Here is a 25148-nt window from a genome sequence, read left to right on the forward strand (position 1 = left end):
GGTTGATGGTCCCCGACCAGTACAGCAACTTTATATTAACCCTTCAACCAATATAAGTCTTTCAATTAGAGAATGACTGTCCACAATAAGGCCAAACAGAGGAAGTATTGTATATTAACAACTGCAGTTACTCCACACATCTTCATTCAAAAGATATGTGTCTAAATATGAAATTTTGATAAATTGCCGTAAAAAATTGATATTTTATAAGTAGCATTTACAAATTGTTGTTATTTAGTGAATTCATATAAACATCAGTAACATCAGTTTCAATTAATAAGATTGTCTTATTTCAAAATAATTAAATTATATAAACTATGATTTCCTAAATAATTATTATCTTCACAGAAAAAATCCAAAAATATAAAGTCTGATAAAAAACATAATGAAGTAATAGATTTTGTGAGGTAACATACATATATATTTGGAGGAGACATAGTAATAAATTTATATACTGTAATTAATACATTATGACTATATGTCATTGACCGGAGGAAGGTCAAACCTGCTTCCTGCACATCATCTTATTATGGTAAACCTTTCTTCCAAGTAGTTTCAATTTCCTTCCACCAGTTTGAAAGATTCCAGTACCATAGTATTATGTTTATATAATTATGTTTACTGCAGTTTCCATTGTTAATGGTTAATCTTTATGTTTCGTTTGTCATTGCATTTATAACTACATGTAGTTAATACTATGTTTTATAATATTACATTGTCTTTTGTAAAATAATTTGATGTAAATATGTTGTAAATATGTTGACCTACATATGGAAGATCGTTTTGGCGAATATGTAGCCTCGTTAAATACAGTCTTTATTATTATTATTATTATCATTATATAGACACAAAAACTGCTACAGACAGACAGACAAACAGACAGACAATCAGGTGCATAACATGATACGCCACAATTTTTTCAGGTGTATAAAATACCCAATTTTTATACATATTCTAAGTTAAAAAAAACAATTAATTTCCTAAATAATTGCTTCCATTGTCTAACAACTGTAAACTGTGATGATTTTCGGGTATTTCAAGTTTTATATTCATATCTTTTATAGTTTTGCAATCATTCTACTTAAAAGCAATGTTGACAAGAATTGTAAATTGAAAAAAGGCATTATTCCACCCACCAAACAACTGTTCCTACTCGTAATAAATTGGTTTCATGATGATATAATTAATAGTTATAAAATCATTCTATCTAATAGGCAATTTTGACCAAAAGAAATCTTTGTTAAAAGGGGCATAACTCCATTACAAGGGGTTAAGTGTTAAGAAGAAAGGTTAATGTGAAACTGTGAAAAAAACGCTTTTTATTTCTCAAGTAGATAAAATTAACCATTCTAACTCTTAGTTTGCTGGTGGCAACTAATCTATCCATACAAACTGTGCACAAAGTTTCAGGTCATTGCAATTGTCTGCACTTTTGGCTGTTTAGTCAGTACTTATTATGTAATTTTCTCTCAAAAAGGTGAATGATTTTATTAAGATTGAAAAATAATTAGCATGGTAATGGTTAATGTCTTATCAGAGGTTAACATGCAATTGCATTATATAACATTTTATGTAAGATACTACACTTTTAAAGTTTTATGTAAACAATGAAATAAAAGATTGTTCCATAGCTAGACCATTTTTCAAGTATGATCACAAGATAACTCATTCAAGGAAACATAAATAAAAAAAGCAGTACTAGGACAGTAACAAGAGTCACCACCAGGCGGGAGGAAAGGACCAGCTTTACTTGACCCGAAGTAAGGAACATAGATTCCCATACATAGTTTGTACGCTATTTTATTCAAATAACACATATTCAGTAAGAATTTATAGATTTCAATAAATTTCTGCAATAAAAATATTCCACTCAAAGATGAGCATAATATATCTTTAAACAAATCCCTTAAAAATAAAAAGAAAATTAATGAAAAAAAAATATTTTTTTGTTTTTTTTAATAGGTTTGTCAAGTCACACTTCTCGTTTTGTCAAAGTATGAATCATTTCCATAAATAAATGACAAACTTAAAATATAAGCAAAATTCGTTTATTTGATGGTCAAGGTCATTTAAGTTCATTGTCATATCTACATTATTCAACATGTTTGTTTGGTCACAAGTGTTGTTTTGTAAAATTATAAATCAAATCCTGCATAAATAACAAAATTATGACAACTTAACTAAAATTCATTAATTTGACCTTGACAGTCAAGGTCATTTAAAGCTAAACATCAAGGTCAGCTCAACATTTTACAAGGTCTCATGCAAAAGGTTGTTTTGTCCAAATATGAAGATAATCCATTGATCAATTACCAAGTTACAGTCCATTAAAGCAATAATCAGTGAAAATTCAATATGACCTTCAAGGTCAAGGTCATACATGAGTCAATGTCAATTGTAGTTTGATATACATGAAGATCCTGACCTAAAAGATGTGTGTCTAAATATGAAGTTAATCTATAAACACATAACAAAGTTATAGCCAGTTACAGGAAAACAATTTTTTTATCAAACTGACCTTGATTGCCAAGGTCAATTAAAGGTAAATGTCACATCTTAATTATTCAATATGTTAGTTTTCTTATGTCCTATTAAAAATAAAATCTGTACATCTGAACAAATAACAAAATTATGACAATTTAACAAAAATTCAAAAATTTGACCATGATGGTCAAGGTCATTTAAAACTTTGGGTCAAGGTCAATTCAACTTTTTAAAAGATCTTGTCCAAAAGGTTGTTTTTTCCAAGTATGATGATAATCTGTTTATTCATTACCAAGTTACAGTCAATTATAGCAAAATTCAGTGAAATTTCAATGATCAAAGTCATAAACAAGCTTAGATCAATTTGAGTTTAATATACATGTAGGTCTTATCCTAAAAATGAACTCAATGCATTCATTAATAAAAAAAGTTATAGCCAGTTACAGCCCAAAAAAAATGAAAATTTCAATTAATTGACCTTCAAGGTAAAGGTCATTTATGGGTGATGGTCAAGGTTTGTCTGATTAACTGGAATGATTGTTGCGTTCAATTTTGAAGACAATCCATTCATAAATAAGTTATAGCCACTAATAGCAACAAGAGGGCCATGATGGCCCTGAGGTCGCTCACCTGTATATATAGCATATAGTTAAAAACAATGACACCCCTGGGGCAGGGGCAGTTTTGACCCCCGGGCTTTTATTTGAACAAACTTTGTAGATATTTACTTAAAGATGTTTCATGCTTAATATCTAAACTCTAGCTATTTGGGTTTTTTCAAAGAAAATTTTTAAGTTTTTGCTATACACATAAATTATAAGGAAAATCAATGACCCCCGGGGCGGGGCCAGTTTTGACCCCAGGGCTTTTATTTGAACATACTTGGTAGACACCCATTAGAACATGTTTCATGCTAAATATCTTAGCTCTAGCTCTTTGAGTTCTTTAAAAGAAGATTTTTTAAGTTTTTACTATATGCATATAGGGAAAATCAATGACCCCCTGGGGCGGGGCCAATTTTGACCCCAGGGCTTTTATTTGAACAAACTTGGTAGACACTCATTAGAAGATGTTTCATGCTAAATATCTTAGCTTTAGCTCTTTGGGTTCTTTAAAAGAAGATTTTTTAAGTTTTTACTATATGCATATAGGGAAAATCCATGACCCCCTGGGGCGGGGCCAATTTTGACCCCCGGGCTTTTATTTGAACAAACTTGGTAGACATTCACTAGAAGATGTTTCATGCCAAATATCTAAGCCTTAGCTCTTACGGTTCTTTAAAAGAAGATTTTTAAGTTTTTACTATATGCATATAGGGAAAATCAATGACCCCCTGGGGCGGGGCCAATTTTGACCCCAGGGCTTTTATTTAAACAAACTTGGTAGACACTCACTAGAAGATGCTTCATGCCAAATATCTTAGCTCTAGCTCTTTGGGTTCTCTAAAGGAAGATTTTTTAAGTTTTTACTATATGCATATAGGGAAAATCAATGACCCCCTGGGGCGGGGCCAATTTTGACCCCAGGGCTTTTATTTGAACAAACTTGGTAGACAGTCATTAGAAGATGTTTCATGCCAAATATCTTAGCTCTAGCTCTTAGGGTTGTTTTAAAGAAGATATTTTAAGATTTTTCTTTCGGTTGCCATGGCAACCAGAGTTCTGCATGGAATTAAATTCTTTGAACAATTTTTAAAGGTGACCACCAAAGGAACATTCCTGTGAAGTTTGGATGAAATTGGCTCAGTGGTTTATGAGGAGATGTCATTTAAAGCAAAAGTTTACGGACGGACGGACGACGGACGGACGCCGGACGAAAAGCGATCACAAAAGCTCACCCTGTCACTTTGTGACAGGTGAGCTAAAAATAAAGCAAAATTTAGAATTTGACTTTGAAAGTCAAGGTCATTTATGAATGAAGGTCAAGTTTAGTCTGGTTCTTGTGGCCATGTATGAAGACAATACACCAAGAACTCAAAAAGTTATGATCAAGGTTTGCGGACGGCAACAACTGTAACAATACCTCTATTTTCTTGAAAAAAAAAGTCAAGCTAAAAAAGAAATTAATCAAGAGAAACATAAGAACAAGCAATCGTTTGGATTATGACGATAATGACCTTGATGATAATCCTCAGCATAAATAATTAATATGAAATTTCAAGACAAAATAACAAAATATTGCACTAAACATAATTATTTTCCTTGTAGTGATTCCAAAATGTTAGCAATCTGTTCTCTTCATTAGCACAAAATGCTCTAAAATCACTAAGAACACGATCTTGAAAATGTTCATCACCCGTATTTGATGACCTCCAGCGTCTTGACGACATGAAATTCCATGACCACAAAAACCCGACCTCGTGATCGGTTTCAATGTTCTGGTTAAATGTCTGACTAGTCTGTCTGGCAATGTAATCTTTACGCATCTCGGCCGTTGACTTCCGGGTCAAACTCCCTGTTGACCTTTGTTCCTTACCATTACCAAATTTGCGGCCAATTTTCATTTCTTTTGGTAACGGGGAAGGACTGGACATATGAGTGCCTTCAATTATGACAAACATACCACCTGTACAGTGTACATATTGGTGATGCTCTTCTATGGCTGTAGGAATCTGTGTCTTGTTAGCCAGACGTACACTACTTCCCATAAAACCAAACCTGGAAAAAATTTAGGTTTCTTTGAATAAATTTTAAAGTTTTTATTTAAACTGAAACTGCTAAAATTATGACAAAAAACAGGGGGGGGGGGAACTCTATAAATAAGTTCATAGTTAAGACCCTACTTCATTTGCTGTCATTAAAGACATTTCACTGACTTATGCCTATTTCATTAAAGTCAAGTGTTATTTTAATATGTAACATAATTTATCCAACAATAAAATGTTACACAAACCTATGACTGAGGAATCTTCTGTCCATGATCAGACAAGTATTTCATTTGTCAAAGTGACCTAGATCTAACAACCTCAAAATTATTAGGGGTGTCCAATAAACCATTTAGCAATGTCTCTACAAAGTTTGTTAAAGTAAGGTTTATAACTTCTCAAGTTATTGATCACACAAGAAACTTATACTAAGTACCACAGTGATATTGACCGATGATCTCCTGTCCTTAAATCTATGGGGGTTATGACCAACATCCCTACCATATCTAAGGCCAAAGCATTCTGTTGTATCTATTGGTAGGGCAAGCTTTTAGTGGTTAAAGCCAGTGACCTTGACCTTTGACTTCTGACCTTCAGCAATAGGAGTCATTTATATATAGTCATGACTAACCTTCATACCAACTCTTTGCACTATGGACCAAAACTTTCTCTATTTTTTGTTTCAGTTCAACTGCAGTATTTCCTTCATTTACCAGGCAGAAGCCTGGTACCAAAAATATGCAACTAACCTTTAACTTACTTTTAGAATTAATAAACCTAGTGAGCACAACATATAATCTTCTGATTTTTTGCCTGTAAAACACCTGACCTGTATACTGATGCAATTATTAAATACAGTGAAAGTTGAGAAAACCGGACGGCATTCGGACCGAGGGTTTTGTCCGGTTTTCTCAGCGGTCCGGTATTCTCAATGTCTCCTTCAGCTATTCAGGATCCTATAAACCGAGCAATAACTTACACAAGATGCTGAACGTATATTTGCATTTTCATGATCATGAGTAAGTATATTGCTTAATAAAGAAATGATAAAAATACTTTACAATATGTTTTAATTGTTTTTGTCCAATTATTGCATATAAATACAATAAAATTTTGGATTTAAACGAACAGCAGTTACCTCATAACGATAAAGTTCAATTACACCCGTATATGTTTACATTTGGGTAATGGATAATGATTTAACGAACATAGTTTACTTTGTTTGTTTATAATAATGCGCCAATTGTAAATAGTGCTTATACCATATTATTCAGATAGAGATTTTTAAAGTAGGTCTCGGCAAAGTTTCACTGTCTTTAACTATTTCAAATTTGTCACTTATAGACAGCTCTCGTCGAATTCTTTTAGGCTATGGAATAGAACCTCGCACTAATAAATGTCGTTTCCGTTGCGTTGTCATTTTGGGAAATGAATATACAAAAAACAATGCAGTATAATAATATTCTATTTTTCATTCATACTGATTTTAACTTATCAATTTCTCGTGCATTTAAACGGTAACATCTAACTGTAAAAAGAGACATAATTAACAAATCAGATAATTATTGTTCCGTTACCGCTCAGTTAGCATATGAGACACAACCAATTGATAAGTACACAACGTTATTCACACCTTCGTCGTCCGGTATTGTCAGGGTAATTGTCTATATAATGGACTTTGTAGTCCCCTTTCAACCGTCCGATATTCGGTTTTGACAGATTCCGGTATTGTCAATGTTTAATACAATAGATTAAAGAAGGGAAAATTTGGGACTGAATTATTCGTCCGGTATTTAGAGAGTTCCGATTTTCTCAGCGTCCGGTTTTCTCAAATTTCACTGTATTTGGCTAAATCAAAGAAAAATAAATTTTAAAGTAAAGACACCTTCTGATTATAGTTTCCTGGAGGTGTAGCAATTTTTGCTGCCTTGTATCTTCATCATGCCCTGAAAATATATTGTAAAATATAGAGGCTATTGAATGAATGTAGGTTCAATACTAATTTATTGAACAAGTTGAATAAATTTATATTTTGCAAGCATAAAATCATATTTTTCTAGCAAAATATTATTTTATTCAACAAGTTCAATAAAGTCAGTAATAAACCTACACAAATATAACAAACTATTTATCACATACCCAAAATGAGGACTGTTTAAGATGCAGGAGAATAATTTTTCATTGACGCACCTGTATAGTTAGCTTGTCTTTTAACTAAGTTTGTATAACACAAATGACATCACATCAAAATAAATGCATGGGCTTGCAATACCATTTTTATGCAGTTGCAAAATTGACATGGGTATGAACTAAATTCTGTGTGATGCAAAACTTCGCAAGGGATAAGTGAGATATAACCCCCACTATTCACTGAAGAGCTAAGCTTAAATGTAAAGAATTAATAACAACTTAATAGAATAAAATCTAGGAAAGACTACAAACCTCTTGAGATAATGGAAGATATTGAATCAAAATCTTGAGATAATGGAAGATATTGAATCAAAATCTTGAGATAATGGAAGATATTGAATAATTATCTTAAGACAATGGAAGATATTGAATAATTATGAATAATTATCTTAAGACAATGGAAGATATTGAATAAAAATCTTGAGATAATGACAAAACATTGTATCAAAATCTTGAGATAGTGGAAGATATTTATTAATAATCTTGAGATAATGTTACTTATTGAATAAAAATATTGAGATAATGGAAGATACTGAATCAAAATCTTGAGATAATGGAAAACAGTGTATCAAAATCTTGAGATAGCGGAAGATATTGAATCAAAATCTTGAGATAGTGGAAGATATTGAATCAAAATCTTGAGATAATGGTAATTCAATACAATCTTGAGATAATGGAAGATATTTAATAAAAATGTTGAGATAATGGAAAATATTGAACAAAAATCCCGAGATAATGGAAGATATTGAATAAAATCTTGACATAATGGAAAATATTGAATAAAAATCTTGACATAATGGAAGATATTGAACAAAAATCTTGGAATAAGTAGATAATGAATACAAAACGTATATTATCTGAAGGAATTAAAAACAAACCTTGGAACAAAGAGCCACCAGTCTCCATACATCCTACATTCAATGGTACAAAGATGGGTCCTCTCAATGGGTCACTGTCCGGTGCTGTAGGTAGGGCAAAGGGGTCAACTGGAACTGGCATCAGGTGAAAACCACATGAACTGGCTTTTCTTGCCCAGTTGTTGATCTACATTATAAATCAATGAAACATTTTTGGTGAAAGGTGGTCAGTTTTAGAGGATTGTAAATATTCCAAATGAATTGATGATAAAAATTTTAGTATATGTAGTTCTATCCTCACAAAGATCTTTAAAGAAGATTTACTGTCAAATGATCAAAGTTTTGTTCAATGGCGTCATCTGCTTTTAAAAATCCTTTAATCTTTTAATTCTATCTTAAATATCTAAGGACTGCTGACTGTGTGGGTTCAAACCGCATCAGGGGCTAGCCATTTTTCTGTGAGCAAGAAACTGTAGATGCATTGTTTAGTGCTGGTTGATCAAGGGAATAGATTTAAGGTTTTAGCTTGCAAATACACTGACACAGAAAAAAACCAATCTATTCAAGGTTTTAGCTTGCAACACACTGCCAGAAAAAAAATAATCAAACTACAATAAATTCATTTAAATTAACTATACAAAATGGATGAAAAAGCTTCTTGCTGTTCTACTTACCAAGTCACCTAGGATCTGACCAGTGGATACCATCCATTGCACCTGAAGTTCAAAGCCACAATGAGGACTGTAGTGGGCATGGTACCTGGCTGTAGCCCACTCGGGTCTATCACTCTTTGACTGGGGATCCACATCAACATTTACATACTTGTGCATCAAAGTTGCTAATAATAGAATATAAATGGATAATGTAAAACAGTATCAGAACAAAACATAACTATAATAATAAATAGTTAAAAGGGAGACAACCTAATATATAATAAATATTGTAAAACATAGCTTGTAAAATTTTTCTTATTTTTCTTACGTAACAATTTTGCTCAATTTTTGAGTTCAATTAATAATTCATGTACATTAACTGCACTTCAACTACAAGTCTTAAAAGTAACAGTAAAAATTGCTTCTTCTTTTCACACCTATTATTTTATTGGACAAATACATGTACTATATATATTTACATCTGAAATATTTTTGCTTTCAAGTTTTACATTAAGAAAGGCATATATAAGATACATTGATACATGATACTTCGATAAGTTTAGACAGTTGTCAGCAGAAGTAATCACTCCTACAAAAGGTGACAAACTCATTTCATTTTCCTGTATCATGACCTTTGTATTTATGAGCATTTACAGTATATTAAATATAAAAAGTTAAATCAAACATCTAATAAATTAAAGATTTCCACTGAAGTCTAAAAGTCTAAGAATATAAAATTTGAATTTCTTATATTGATCGGCCGGGTCACTTTAAACATACAGATTTGCAAAAGATTATTAAGAAATATACCAAGAAATATCATGAAAATCATATTTTTTTATTTATTATTAGTCTGATTCGAGTGAAAAGTGATGTGAATCTAGAAAATTTATTTCTGGTCCTGTCATGTAAAAAACCTCAGTGGAGTCCCTTTAACTTTTATTTAAACAAGAAAGATGGTTTCCCGAGTTCTGACTCTATGCAATTAAATCAAATAATATATAAAAATAGTGTAAATTTTAAGTGATATATTTTGACTAACTAAAAACTATTTCAAGTAAAATAACCAAATCAAAATGCTTTGACAGAGCCTACTTATACTACCTACGTACATCAAATAAATTAAAATATCTGTGCATCAGTATACATTGATAGTACATTGTACATACAAGTTGTTACAATTTGACCAAATTAAAACTCTTAACCTGCTAGAACCTAAGTGACTAATGCTATACAGCAAGGTCCATCTGTACATCCATGAAGTATAATCAGGCTTTATATTCTTGGTAGCTGTAAAGTGAATTGGTCTACCTATGGGCACATTTTCCATAAAGTATTTCAATTGGTCTACCTATGGGCACATTTTCCAAAGGTATTTCAATTGGTCTACCTATGGGCACATTTTCCAAAGGTATTTCAATTGGTCTACCTATGGGCACATTTTTCAACAGTATTTCAATTGTTCTACCTATGAGCACTTTTCCATAAAGTATTTCATTTGGTCTACCTATGGGCACATTTCCATAAAGTATTTCATTCGGTCTACCTATGGGCACATTTTTCCAAAAGTATTTCAAATGGTCTACCTATGGGCACATTTTCCAAAGGTATTTCAATTGGTCTACCTATGGGCACATTTTCCAAAAGTATTTCAATTGGTCTACCTAATGGGCACATTTTCCATAAAGTATTTCAATTGGTCTACCTATGGGCACATTTTCCAAAAGTATTTCAATTGGTCTACCTATGGGCACATTGTCCATAAAGTATTTCAATTGGTCTACCTATGGGCACATTGTCCATAAAGTATTTCAATTGGTTCAATCAGTTGAATATTTTAATAAGATATTTCTTGTTTTTTAGGTTCTTTTATGCTTTTTTTGGAAAAAAAAGTTAATTAATTAAAAGGTTTGTATAGTCATCAATTTTTTAGATGAATAATAATATTGTGTTCTTGAACAATTTATTATCAGCTATATACAGATATGTTGTATAAGATGTATCTAATACACGTGTATTTAGAACAAACAACATCTATATATAAATATTTTGTTGGTTACCTAACATAAAGTACTAAAATCTATCAACACATTTATTTGTGGCATTTCAAACCATCCCATTATGGACCATTATTCACTTTTAACTTAAAATGAAGTGATTCACATTTAACAAGGTCAAAATCCAGTACGCAAAAACAGGTTTTTGGATGTAGGCAAAAAAATGTAACAAGCAGTATAATAAAATTACTTACACTGTCTTAAGCAATACTATAAAAGCATATAGCAGTGTTGAACTAAAATATATTATACATGTAAATAAAGCTCTTTAAAAATGAAAACAATAAGTGCAAGAGTAATTATAAATAAATTTCTGAAAGTGAAAGTAAATAAAATAAAAAAACAGAGTATAACAATAAATCTATGTAATCATCTATTTGATATGTACATGTATTTTACATTTTTAAGTTTCTGTATCATAATAAACACTAACTAGATATGCTATGATATATTTGTGTCATATAAAGCTCACTAACATAATTATATTGTGTATCTTAGCAAAAAAATATCAAAATTTTCATAAAAAAGTCTATCTCTCTGTTTAAAGCACATGAAAGACATCATGTATAGGTCGGGTTGCATCAAATCAATATAGGTCGTATGGCGACTTTCCAGCTTTACTGGGGAGGAAGACCTCAGGTGCCCTGAGTCCATGCATGCATTATTTCAGGTACATTATTAATGGGCACCCGAGTAGAACCACCAAAGTTCCTTAAGCTAGCTGGATAGCTTCCTCACTTGAAAGAATGCAAAGTCCTTGTCAGGATTTGCACCCACAGTGGTGAGAGGCAAGTGGTTTAAAGTCAATATAGCCAATCATAACATTCAGTCGGTTTAAGACTTTAATGATGAAAAGGTGACAAAATGTCATAATGAATCTTTGTCATCATTTTTGTTGCCCAGTTTCAAACAAAAATTATGACTATTTTAGGACATAAAAAGCAAATGTGTTGGTTTAATTGAATATTAATTCATATTTTATCATTTCTTGCATTGACTGGTACAAGTAAAAGTAGGCCTATTGGAACTATTAATTCATAAATGCATATTCTGCTGACATGGATGATCTTAGGTTACTTCAGTCAACTTTCTGGCAGGTTGCCTTGGTAACAACAAACAGAGTAGACTGAATGATGTAAAAAATATTGTTCAAACTCTGTGGTCTTGCCAGCCCAACAATCAATTTTAGAAAACAGAAAAAAATAGTCTATGTAGATTGGTTTAAACATATTTATTTAAGCTTGATTGCAAAACAAGTTCTTTCAACTTATATAAATCACTTTTGGCTCCGCTTCCTGGAACCAACCAGTACTGCAGGTGTCATGTCTAGAAACATGGTCATGACCCTATTAGGACTCAAACCCATGATCCCTGAGTTGATGGACAGACACCTTAACCACTAGGCTACCACTCCCCTTTATCTATTCTATGTAGATAGAATATCACTCTCTCTCTCTCTTTATAAACAAAATTTCACTCTCTCTTTCAAAAAAAAATAAATAAATTGACATACTTCATTATCAGGCAGGAAGCTAAAATAATGGCCGCTTAAAAGACAAGCGTTTGGTTAAGTTGGCATTTAAATTGGTACAATTTAAATCTAAACATCGTTTGCCTTTTCTAAAAAAAAATTCTATGTTCTTTGTGCTCAAAGCAACTTACCTTTTGTTTTTAGCTCTGAAACTTTGTAAATTCAATCAAATAATTATTTTGTTTTTGGGCCTGAAACTTAGTACCGGGTATACATGTATTTAAACAAATAATTTTTTTTTGGCTGAAACTTTGTATATTTAAACAAATAATTATTATGTTTTTGGCCCTGAAACTTTGATGTATATTTAAACAAATAATTATTATGTTTTTGGCCCTGAATTTTTTATATTTAAACAAATAATTATTATGTTTTTGGCCCAGAAACTTTGTATATTTAAACAAATAATTATATTAAAGACCCTGTACGTTATAATGCAGGTTGTTACCATGTATGTAGTCTATGCTTAATGAGGATCTGTAAGGGCGCATTAAATGCAGACATGTCACCAGTCATGCCCTTAAAAAGTTTTAATTTTGAAGCACAAAGTGGTGATAATTTACCTCCATGCAATTTCCATGAATTATTAGCCAAAGATATAAATTTTGAGAAAAGTAGGTCACTGTATGGAGGTCAATGAGAGCTAAATGGCCTGCCGTTCAAACTGTCTAACGGTGCTAGGGGCTTACGCACCCTAGCACACCATCCTCGTCAATCAGAAGCCTACTTTGTAGGGCCATTCCCCTCGGCATTAGTCAGGACACCTGCAGCTGGTCTGCAGTTGTTGATGAAGTAGAAGTCCCACTAAACTTTAATGGGTGCATAAATTTATAAGTTTACTATCTGCCAAGCCGTAAACCTTCTGCGATGCCCTGTGCCATCTCAGCGGCGTGCACACTCTGAGGGGAAGTGAGAAGTGATGTTGTTACCACACTAGTGAAATTTTATATATGTATATAATTATGCTTCTAAAACAACTTTTAAACATTGAAGAATAATTTTATGTAAATTATGTACAGCAAATATTTGTTCACATTATATGTAATCATCAAAATATATGCATTCATTTCTTATTGAAAAATTTGACTTAGACTTTATAGAAAATAAATTTCTAAATACCTCCCTTTGTAAACATGAAATGTAAAATTCGGTAGCATCTTTACAAATAATGCTTTTTGGAACTTACAATATTGATAAATCTTCATTTGAGCATTATATTTTTTATATAAAACCATAAAAAAAATTGAGTTACAGGATCTTTAAGTGCTTTTCCTGTCAAGGAGACACAGCAAAGACAAACTTTTTGTTTTTGTTTGTTTGTTGTTTTTTGTTGTTGTTGTTGTTTTCTTACTGTTGTTTTTTTTTGGCAACATTAACACTAAGAATACTAATTCGGCATGATATCCAAATATTTAGGTAAATATTATTGCAAAATTTATTTTAACATAACCCAGGTCTTCTTGTTGATGAATCATTGAATATTTGAAAACAAATCTTTGTCTACTTCTAGAAACAAAAATTATTGCCTGGAAGATAAACAGTATGGTGTCAGATGTTTATTTTTAGCAATCTGAAAATATCTCTTAACAGATTAAAGTACTGATTCTACTGCTAATTGTTTACAAAAACAAATATCTTTCTCACGTTGTGTTAAATTCCAGCATTTTATAAACATGTATGAGGAATGATCCAGAATTACCCGGAATCAAATCAATATTCATCCTGATGAAGGTACGATAAGACCGAACCAGTAGAAAATAAATAACCTTAACCAGCTCTGGTTTTGATGAGTTATACTTCTCCATTTTCCTTGTATTTTGAAAAAAAATCAATTTTTGTTAAAGGAATTTTGGTGTATTACAAATTTTCAGCATGCCTCGCATTCTATGACCTTTGTTGCTAAAGTGTTACCATGGTTATTTAAGACATACTGAAAAGTACTACACAGCATAAAATAAATAATATTTGACTATCAAATCAGTGAAAAATTGAATTTTTAACACGGGTATAACTTAGATGACGACACCATGAAAATTAAAACAAACTTTATTAATTATTAATTATGCGACTTATAAACAAATTCTAGGTAATTCTGGATCATCCCTCGTATGCCCAAAGTGTTTACTGCTTGTTTACATTAAAACTAAACTAACCAACAGAGTTCTTTGATTTGAAAGGGTCTCAAAATTATCTAATTTTTCTATTATCAGAAATACAGTACAATGTACTTTATATTTGTACAATAAACAATAACAAAACCCTGTTTGTAAAATAAACATCAACAACAACAACAACTCTGAGAGGTTGACTACAGTGAGTTGAATGTTCTATTATTGAACATTTAATTATTGAACATTTTAGTACATTAATTTTATATTTTGAAAATACAAAAACATAATTATTTGATGATGTAAACTTATAAAATTTAAAACAATATCTCTCCTGTCTGTGGGTTATTATAGCCAAAATTTTGTGAATAAAGTCATTTTAATGAACACCATTTGAGAATCACTTATACATGTATGTTTTTTTTACATCATTTAGCAAAAATTCATAATTATGATATTCATAGTAAATTACGAGAAGGTAAAATAAACAGTAAATTTATCATGTAAGCATATTACAAACATGACCATACTGCACATAATGAATAACAGTTTCAATGTTATTCTTTCTCAAAGTTGTGTCCATCAACTTATTCATGAGAGAATGACTTTATGAGCATGACTCCCAACTAGCATTTATGCACTTATAAGAACGTCATTTGAGTCGCGTCATGACAAAACCAACATAGTGAATTTGCAACCAGCATGGCTCCAGACCAGCCTGTGCATTTTCGCAGTCTGATCAGGATCCATGCTGTTCGCTTACCAACCCTATAACAAGTAGAGAAACTGATAGCGAAGAGCATGGATCCTGATCAGACTGCGCGGATGAATCCATGCTGGTCGCAAACGCATTACGTTGGTTTTGTCATGACGCGGCTCATTTCAAGTTTTTATCATTTATCAAGGGGCAGATTTGCTTATGTCCACCTTTGTGAGGATTTCATGTAGAGTGTAGCAGTCAAGACTTCATAAAGCATGCATCTGACCAGTTTAACGTCACCTCTCACCAACACAAAATACAATTTCTATCTTATCATTACACATAAAATTATACCTTCTGTTATCACTGAATAGGAACACAACTGTTGACCTTCTTTCATTGAATAAGCCAATCAAGCCTGCTCCCAAAATGCTCATTTCCATTACTATTTTAAGCAATGGAAAAACCAGAATAGCCTGGCAACGTAATTAGGAAATTTGTCAAATATAATAAGAAAAATCTTTGTCACAAGAATGTTACAAATTTTAAAGCACCCCTGAAATGCACATAAATGTTACAAATTCCAAAGCACCCATGTCATTGGCATGCAAACAACCTTGCAACTTTATGACAAATATGTTACAACATGGTAAAGGAGAACAAAAAGAACCGTTTTAGACACTTACATACATGTCCATAAAAAGTTAAAGTCTCTCTAAAATGACCACATAAATACATGTACCTTTCATACAGAGCATTATTTCTATAAATCAACAGAATATTCATGTATACAGCTGGTCAATACAGATCTATGAATCTTATCTATAATCAGACATGTTTTTCTGACTTTTATCACAAGCATCACAATAATTATTGTGAAGTATTATATCAATCAAAACAGTCATTGAGATTATTTCACCACAAAACCCTGCTTGAAACTGAAAGGCCTTAACCATCAGTATAAGCCAGACCAGCCTGCACATACTGTTGGCACAACCATCCGGTAAGCTCTGGACTGGGAATGATGCAATGGCTGAACTGTGCTCTGATAAATTCAATGTGGATTATTGTTGTGATCTGGACGGAAAACAACCAACACTACCACCATACTGTCAGCTGACTTACTTTCATTTTTGATCAAAAGTGATATGGACTGCTCCAAAAATGGAAGCTGACCAGTCCATTTAAGAAAATAGGCAGGTTAAGGGTTATACCAGAATTCCTGACTTTTAATTTTGATCAAAAGTGATATGGACAGTTCCAAAAATGGAAACTGACCAGTCCATTTAAGAAAGTAGGCAGGTTAAGGGTCATACAAGAACTCCTGACTGAAATTAAGGGCACCAATTTTTTGTTGAATCAAAGTTATTTAATTTAACAATAAAATGGTAGAAAGTCATGCTTAATGACAACCACTCAGCATGCATTAAATCTTAAAAATTCCAAACAATTATTCTGTTGATTTGTAAATGTTGATGCTGTCAACCTAGCAGGTTGTTCAATAAAATGAAAGTAAATGAAAAAATGGGAACACAGATGGAAAACAGTGAGAATCAAATAAGGCATACTTGATACTGAAATACAATATTACAGGTATTTCTATATCATTAGTAAAATAAAATATCACAATTAGCCTAGTTGTTTAAGATGAGATTAAAGTAAAATATATTAACAGATGACACACCACGGACAAACACTGATCACAATACTCAACTGAATACAACAAAACAATCCTTTTATAATTATATAAAGTGAAATGTGGATCAAACAATACTATTTACCCATGCATTTCATAGGGATATTTGTATACAGTAAAGGCAATAACATTCTCTTTTTACAGTTCATTCAAACATAACCTCTCATATAAAAGACCCTTAACCCTTAGGTGGACAACCATCAAAGTTTGTTTATAATACCGAAATAGCTGGGAAAACCCCACATTTGCCCGAGTTCAGAGTGTCATGGATTGCTAAGACACATGTTGTATTTATATGGACACATTTGGGTCAAAAAGCTTTCAATTTCTATTTGCATGCAATAACAATAGTTAAGATACAAACACTTTATTTATATTTGAGAGCAGGGCCAAAAAACCCTTCTTTGTAGAGGACGAATATAGGCTGCTTCCCCAACCAAACTAGCCTCTTTTTTCCCCCCAGTTTAGTCCTCAAAATTCCCCAGTCTTTTGAACTTTCCCATAGAATTTAGAACAAAATTAAATGATAGTGTTGAATTCTTTAAGGTCTTTTTCTGCCTTATTAGTATTTCCAAGTGCTTTTTTATTTTTGAGAACTTCTTAAAAGTTTGTGCTAAATTTGAGACCCCTTTTCCCAAGGTATGCCAAAATAACGTATATTTTCCCCAAGAAAATGGCTGAGGGCCCTTCCCCAAAAATGGTGTCTTGGCCCTGGAGAGAGGTAACATTTTAATAAACCTGACACCAAATATCCAAGGATGGAGACCAAACAAATACCATTATTAGAATCGATCTATCTATCTTAAAGCCCTACCTGACTTATTATAAACATAACCAAAATATATCATATACATCATATACATGTATGAAAAAAATCTGTAAAACTGTCACAGAAGACTTTGTATTTTTAGTCATTTTTTAAACTTAAAATATCTAAGTAAAGACATTTCTCACAAACTATCAAAGATATTCTAATTTTTTCACTCTCAACTTCAAAATGCATTTGAAAGTCAATTTTGCTTCATTTTCCTTTTCTTGACTTAAAATATTTGCTTATTTCAAAAAAATGTCATAGGTATTCATTTTAAACCAAAAATAAGCACTTTTGCAATATTAATTGCTCCCTTTCCTACTTTCAGCACTGAAAAAAATAGAATGTGTTGTTTATTTTGCAATAGGAATGAAGCACTCAAGAAAAAGTTGTCAGCCATTTTTTACATTTAAGTACAAATAATTATTGTTTCAAATAAAAGGGCCATAATCTGTCAAAATGTATGTCATACTATTTTTACAGAGTAACAGAAGCACCACTGGTATGTGATAAATATGTTTTAATATTTGTAACAATATGTGTAAAATAGTAATCACAAGCTAAACCCCATGTGAGTTCAAATCCCACTAGAAAATTTAGATTCCTAAATTAAGATCTGAACCGTAAGCACTCCAAAATACATCTAGAAATGTCTACTTATATATTAATCCAATTAGTTTCATCTAGCAAATGATAGGGAAAAGTAACCTCTGACTAACATATCATTTACAGTGTAAATAATTTTCAGTTAGCTATTCTGTTTAGATAATTAGAATTATTCTGTTTAGATATAGAAATTAACTCTTGAGAAATAGCAGAAAAGTAAAAAGCAAAGAAATGTTTGTATGAAGTTTAGATTATAATAATTCTTTTCTTGACTTTACAATGTAACCATATCAATGGTCAAAATTAATAGTACATATATATTTCCTTAGTAAGCATATCTTTTACTCCATAGAGATGAATTAGCAATAAAAGATGTGGAATATGTTGCTTTCAAAAAAAAAATATAGTGTTTTAAAAATGAATCTTGAGAGGAAAGTGTTCAAGAGCATTTATATGTTAAACAAAGTGACAAAGGACAAGGTCCCTAAACTCTAAGCCTGCTGGTTGTGACTGGATTTATCCATGCAGATATAGCAGACAAATTATCAACCAGCACATCTGTACTATCTGTTCACAGTCAAAACTGTTTAATATTCAGTCAGTAATTATTTTAAAATTTTCCCTGAATCATAATAATGAAAGGTTTTGTCCAGATTGAAAGCTGGCCCGTTCATTTAAGATATTCGTCTAAATTCTGGTTAAGTCCTCTTTTTTTGGTTCGACACTTTGATGTTAAGTTGATGATGATAGTTAAGGATAAAGTTTCTGAAACTAGATTTAGCTAATTAATTTTGTAACAATGGGTTCTAAGACAATTAATCTAATAGCTAATTAATTTCATGACAATGGGTTCTTATCCAATACAGATACATACAGATGGATGGACAGACAGACGGACGGATGAGGCCCATTTCTATATGCCTCTTTTTTTCTTCTGAAGGGCAGGGGACAATTAACATCTCTACTTGTTCTTATAAATGCCCCTATATCAAAGTATAACCTAAAAAGAAGATATTAATTAACTCATTAAAACAGCTGTAGTACACTATAAAAATCAACCTCCAATCCTTTGTCAGTATGAATTTCAACAGTATTAGAAAAAATATTAAACCAATGTGTTGGCAGTGAGCACAATTTTAATTCAATCATATGTGAGAAACAGGGACAGTGCTCAGTATTAGATAATTATGATTAAAAATGAGTAAACGTTTTGTCCAGATTAGATTTTTTAGACAGACAAGTCCATTTTAGATATTTAGGGAAGTAGATGTTAAAAAGTGAGTAAAGTCAGGTACAGCTTGATAGAACTGACCACAATCATACACAAAATGTGGGTTTTCAAGCACTGCTAACTATAAAAAAAATCTATAATAATAATAATACGTGGGTACCAACCCCGAGCCATATTTGACATTTCCTGTTCATCTGAAACATATATACATGCATTAAATTAAACACTTTACCTTAATTTTGAATTAAATATGTTTAAATTATACTGAATTAAATACATAATATATAAGTTTTTATCTCCCCCCCCCCCCCCCCCCCAAAAAAAAAAAAAAAAAAAAATTAGGAGAGCTTTTTTACAAAGGACAGTAATATGGATACAGACTTTTATATACCCTTCAGGATGTAATTGATAGGCAGAAAGTTTTATTTCAAGAGTTTTTTTTAAGTAACAGTTTTGGCTTAAAACCTTTTTCATCACATTTAGTAAGTTAATGTTGTCATAAATTGAAGATTGACTTAAAATTTATCTCTAAAATAAACCCAGAGCATACTAAAACTATACATTATTTAAACTTGTATCACCTTAGATATTTAATTATAAAGGTGTTTACATTATTGATAACATTTATCCTACATTTCAAACTGATTTCTTTGACCATGTTAATTTAAGCCACATTTTTTAGTACATACAACTTACATTTGACCATCAAACCAAGATAACAGACATTGAAAAGGTTAGTAAAATAGAACAGCCCTAAGAATTACATATTCAACTGTCCTTCCTGTTGCCCTTATTCATTTCAATCTTTTTTTGTTTTTGTTTTCTTTTATATAAGAGAAGTATTCATAAGAAGTATACATAAGACTAAGATATTTTCAGTCAGAAATACATTTAGACTTGATATAAGTCTACCTTCACTTAGCAGACCTACAAATAAATATCACAAAGAAAATAAAAACCCTAAAATACACATAAAAATGTGTTATTTGCATTCATTATATGTATATATATGAAAATATATGTTGATTAAATTGGATTGTCAAATATTAAAATAATGCTGTTCTCAGGACGCAACTAATCCAGTCATATAGCCATAGAAAAATGCAATAGAAAAATCAATGTTTTAAGGAATCTTCTACTTATGTTGTAAAAACATATCTTAGGGACCATGACTGGTATAAATACGATCTCTATCCTATATCTCAGGCTGCTTCAGCCACTTAACAATTTACAACCAAAAAATGTCAGAAATATATGTATAAAAATAATATTTTTATACTTATATGTATATGTATCCTTTACTTTTTACAATATCCATTATGAACAAAAAAATCCATACATTTCTCCAAAAAAATATATTTGTTATCTATAAATAGCTTATTTGTTATTCTTTCCAGCAATCAACAAACCTGAGAACCAGTCTGAAAAGCATGTTTTTGATTGGTCAATTTAAAAAACTATTCCTCCCCTAAAATACCATGCACCACATTTGAGCATTTAAGGCCTTTTTCTTAAATAAAATGTATTTTAAACCTCATTTCAATCAAATTTGAAATCCAGACTGGAACACAAAAAAAATATTTACAGATCTTGCATATTGACTATTTAGCACAGTCTGTATATCAACCAATCAAAATCTTGCAATTTTAGAAATAGTTCAACTACATGTAATTCAAAACCAGATAATCATAGACCAAGATTTCCTTGACCTACCTGACTGTTGTGGCCAAGTATGACCTGTTTTATTCAACCCAGTCTGGACCCTCCAGTCCTCATCTAGAGCAGACGTCAAGTCAAATATTGGTGGACTCCCTTCTTTTTCATCTAAACTAAACTTGACTAGAGTTGAGTCAACATCCTCGTGTACTGGGACAAAGGCAACTTCACACCAGTCATTTTGAAACAAGGGATTATAAAACAGCCCCTGTTCTGTAAAAAAACAAAATGTTCTGTAAAGATCTGTAAACATCAAATGCATATATCTATAGAAGAGGGCCATGATGGCCCTAAGGTCGCTCACCTGTTTATAGGCCCCTGGAGCTGGGCCAGCTTAAACCCCAAGGCTATTATTTGAAACAAACTTGGAAGACACCCATTAGAAGATGTTTCATGATGTTAAGTTTTTAACTACACACATATAATGAAAAAACAATGACCTTCCTTCTCCCCCCCCCCCCCCCTCTGCCCCCCCCCCCCCCCGGCAGGGCCAATTTTGACCCAAGGGCTTTTATTTGAACAAACATGGTAGACACCCATAAGAAGATGTTTTTCATGCTAAACAGTAACATCTAAGCTCTATAGCTCATTGGGTTTTTTAAAAGAAGATTTTTATGTTTTTACTATACACATATAGTTAAAAACAATGACACCCCTGGGGCGGAGCCAGTTTTGACCCCAGGGCTTTTATTTGAACAAACTTTGTAGACACTTACTAGAAGATGTTTTATGCTCAATATCTAAACTCTAGCTATTTGGGTTTTTTTCAAAGAAGATTTTTTTAAGTTTTTGCTATACACATATAAGGAAAATCAATGACCCCCGGGGTGTGGCCAATTTTGACCCCAGGGCTTTTATTTGAACAAACTTGGTAGACACTCATTAGAAGATGTTTCATGCTAAATATCTTACCTTTAGCCCTTTGGGTTCTTTAAAAGAAGATTTTTAAGTTTTTACTATATGCATATAGGGAAAATCAATGAACCTCTGGGGCGGGGCCAATTTTGACCCCAGGGCTTTTATTTGAACAAACTTTGTAGACACTCACTAGATGATGTTTCATGCCAAATATCTAAGCTCTAGCTCTTTGGATTTTTTAAAAGAAGATATTTTAAGTTTTTCTTTCGGTTGCTATGGCAACCAGAGTTCTGCATGGAATTAAATTCTTTGAACAATTTTTAAAGGTGACCACCAAAGGAACATTCCTGTGAAGTTTGAATGAAATTGGCTCAGTGGTTTATGAGGAGATGTCATTTAAAGTAAAAGTTTACGGACGGACTAGGGACGGACACCGGACAAAAAGCGATCACAAAAGCTCACCCTGTCACTTTAAAAATTAACCTGCAGGCAGCAACATATTCTATGAATGCAACCAGTGCAGACCAAGATCATCTTGCACATACATGCTCTTTAATCATGGTCTGCACATATTCTTATTTAGTCAGCAGATAATTTGAAATTTTCCACACAAAAAAAAACTTCAAGGTTTTGTCCAAATTCAAAGATGGACAAGTCTACTGAAGACATATATCATAGTAAGAGATAAAGGTTTACACTAAATACAACAGATAGGCATAATCCTAATCATATATATAGACAAACTTCTTCAACAGGATCAAGAAAAAATAAATTAAGTCCAAAACTCATATGCATGTCAATGTATCATATACATGAAGCCTGCACATACATTAAACTTCAGAATTGTTATTATTAAATAAAAAAAAAAATCCCTAAAAATAAGCACCATCTTGGCACATGATAACATTCCTTCTGCGAAAGTTGACTGAAATCTCTACAGAAATGTATGCTGAGTTGCCTCAAAGAAGAAATGATTTTATGACCAGCATCCCCCTAACATTTATCAGTCTTAAACCCTTAACCTCTGGGCAGCAACTGGTTCTACCCATGCAACCAGTGCAGACCAAAGTCAACCTGCAGATCTGTGCCATCTGATCATTCTCTGCACTGTTCACTACTTAGTACTTAAGAGGTCATGAAATTTTCCTGTAAAATGATTAATGGTTTTGTCTAGATTGAAGTAACCATTTTTGAGATAGCAGGGGTTAAATAACTCCAGTTTTCCTGTCGACAATCTGGGTCAAAGGTTATAAAGAAATTCTGAGATCAAAGACATATCTCAGACAAAGGCTTTATAGCATCCAGGGCTGGTTAACAATGATCGTTACCTTCCTTAGTCTTGTCCTTGGAAACAAACGTATAGAGATAGAAACCATAGATTATCTTATGACTGGGACTACCAGAGGCATGTATTATATACCCATCATCACAAACTCTCTGAAATCAAAACAAAGAGTTTTTATTTTTGTTAAACTATAGTTTTAACAAGCAACTATCCATTATACAAGTATTCAAATTAGCATTTTATAATAGATTACTCATGGCTTTATCAAGGCATATTTTAAGTTTATCCCACTCTAACTTACAAAAAGGGGTCAAAGACAGAAAAGGCCGGGATGCATTTGTACACCAAATATCATGGGGCTGTGATTTTACGGAGAAAAAAAATTACCATTAATTACCATTAATGTCGAAAATTTAACTAAGTAGATAAGCAGGAAGTGGATGAGCTACACACCTGAAATCGAATCCCACTGTATCGGACTATGTGTCTATGCTGTATCCAAAATATCAAGAGGCTGTAATAAGTACTTTCTGAGAAAACTGTTACGAAAATTTCCTACCATTGACCATTAATGTTGAAAATTTAACTAAGTAGGTAAACAGGAAGTGGATAAAACGGCAGACCTGAAATCAAATCCCACGGTATGGGACCATGTGTCAATGCTGTATGCCAAATATCAAAAGGCTGTGATAAGTAGTTGCTCAGAAAACTGTTATGATAATATTTTCACCGCCTGCCTGCCGCCCGACATTCACCATACTATAACCTGGGTTTGCACCAGTGCAACCCGGCCAATAAAAATTCAATATAAATAAATCATTCACATAATTCAAGACAGGGATAACTGGCAACATGTAAACACCTTTTGCCAGGATCAAGACATTGTCATTCAAAGTTAATAATGGTCTTAATTTAACCCCTTAACATACTGAATTTTGTATTATTTCTTTGTTAGATTTTAAGCCCCAATGACACTGTAAAGGTTAAATGGCAATTTTCCAGCATTACTGGTGAGGGAAAGTCTCAATGCCCATTTTTGTATTAATTCTGATATGAGGTGACACACACATAGAAACATCAACAAACAATCCTCAATCTAGCTGAATAGTTTCCATCCTAAATTATATAAATCTAAACTATTGATTCCCACTCAGGTTTGTTGCAGGTGAACTTATCCACTTTCCCACTGAGATCCCCTGTTTTATTATTTGTTAACACAGGTCGTTTAATCTTTTTTAAGGTACAAACCTGAAGCATTTCCATAGCGGACTTGACCCCTTTCACTCCCTTAACATGATAATAGCACCAGTCCACTACCTCAGCTGAGATAAAGCACTGTGTTGGTAAACCGTGTTGCTTAGGTAACATAGGAATACCACATCTGAAAATCCCGAAACATTTATAATTTAATATAGTTGCTTCTGTAACAATTGAATAGCACATTTAAGAAAAGTTAACAAGAGTTGTCCATAAGACAGCCTGCTCAACCATTCTCAGTGCTTGATAGTAAGAAAAAAGGCATAACTCTGTAAAAAGGTAATTGAAGAGTTATGGGGCTTGTGCCAATTATGTAAGATAATAACAGAGAACAAGTATGTGAAGTTTCAACCCATTCCCTGCAGTAGTATGGAGATACAAACTTGCATACAAAAACTTAACTAAATTGTGACGGCAATGTGAACAGCGAAAGTGATGCAGATGTGAATACTATAGCTCTCACT

The 25148-nt window shown here is 32.3% G+C and overlaps 1 protein-coding gene across 1 annotated transcript in view; it reads right to left on the minus strand.

Annotated features, from left to right (window-relative positions):
- Positions 1-1782: 1782 nt before the first annotated feature.
- Positions 1783-25148, minus strand: part of LOC132736468 (GATOR complex protein Iml1-like) — an 80624-nt gene continuing 57258 nt past the window's right edge. Inside the window, exons 31-38 of the mRNA XM_060723611.1 lie at positions 24676-24808; positions 23471-23579; positions 21282-21497; positions 12548-12568; positions 8850-9013; positions 8197-8362; positions 7014-7074; positions 1783-5141 (exon numbers count right to left, since the gene is read on the minus strand). Coding sequence (XP_060579594.1) covers positions 4667-5141; positions 7014-7074; positions 8197-8362; positions 8850-9013; positions 12548-12568; positions 21282-21497; positions 23471-23579; positions 24676-24808 — 1345 coding nt within the window. The 3' untranslated portion in view covers positions 1783-4666. The remainder of the gene's footprint in view (positions 5142-7013; positions 7075-8196; positions 8363-8849; positions 9014-12547; positions 12569-21281; positions 21498-23470; positions 23580-24675; positions 24809-25148) is intronic.

The sequence above is a fragment of the Ruditapes philippinarum genome, unplaced genomic scaffold (genome assembly GCF_026571515.1).
Source record: "Ruditapes philippinarum isolate M1 unplaced genomic scaffold, ASM2657151v2 ctg4258_1_1_1_1, whole genome shotgun sequence".
In the NCBI taxonomy this organism is placed as follows: Eukaryota; Metazoa; Mollusca; class Bivalvia; order Venerida; family Veneridae; genus Ruditapes; species Ruditapes philippinarum.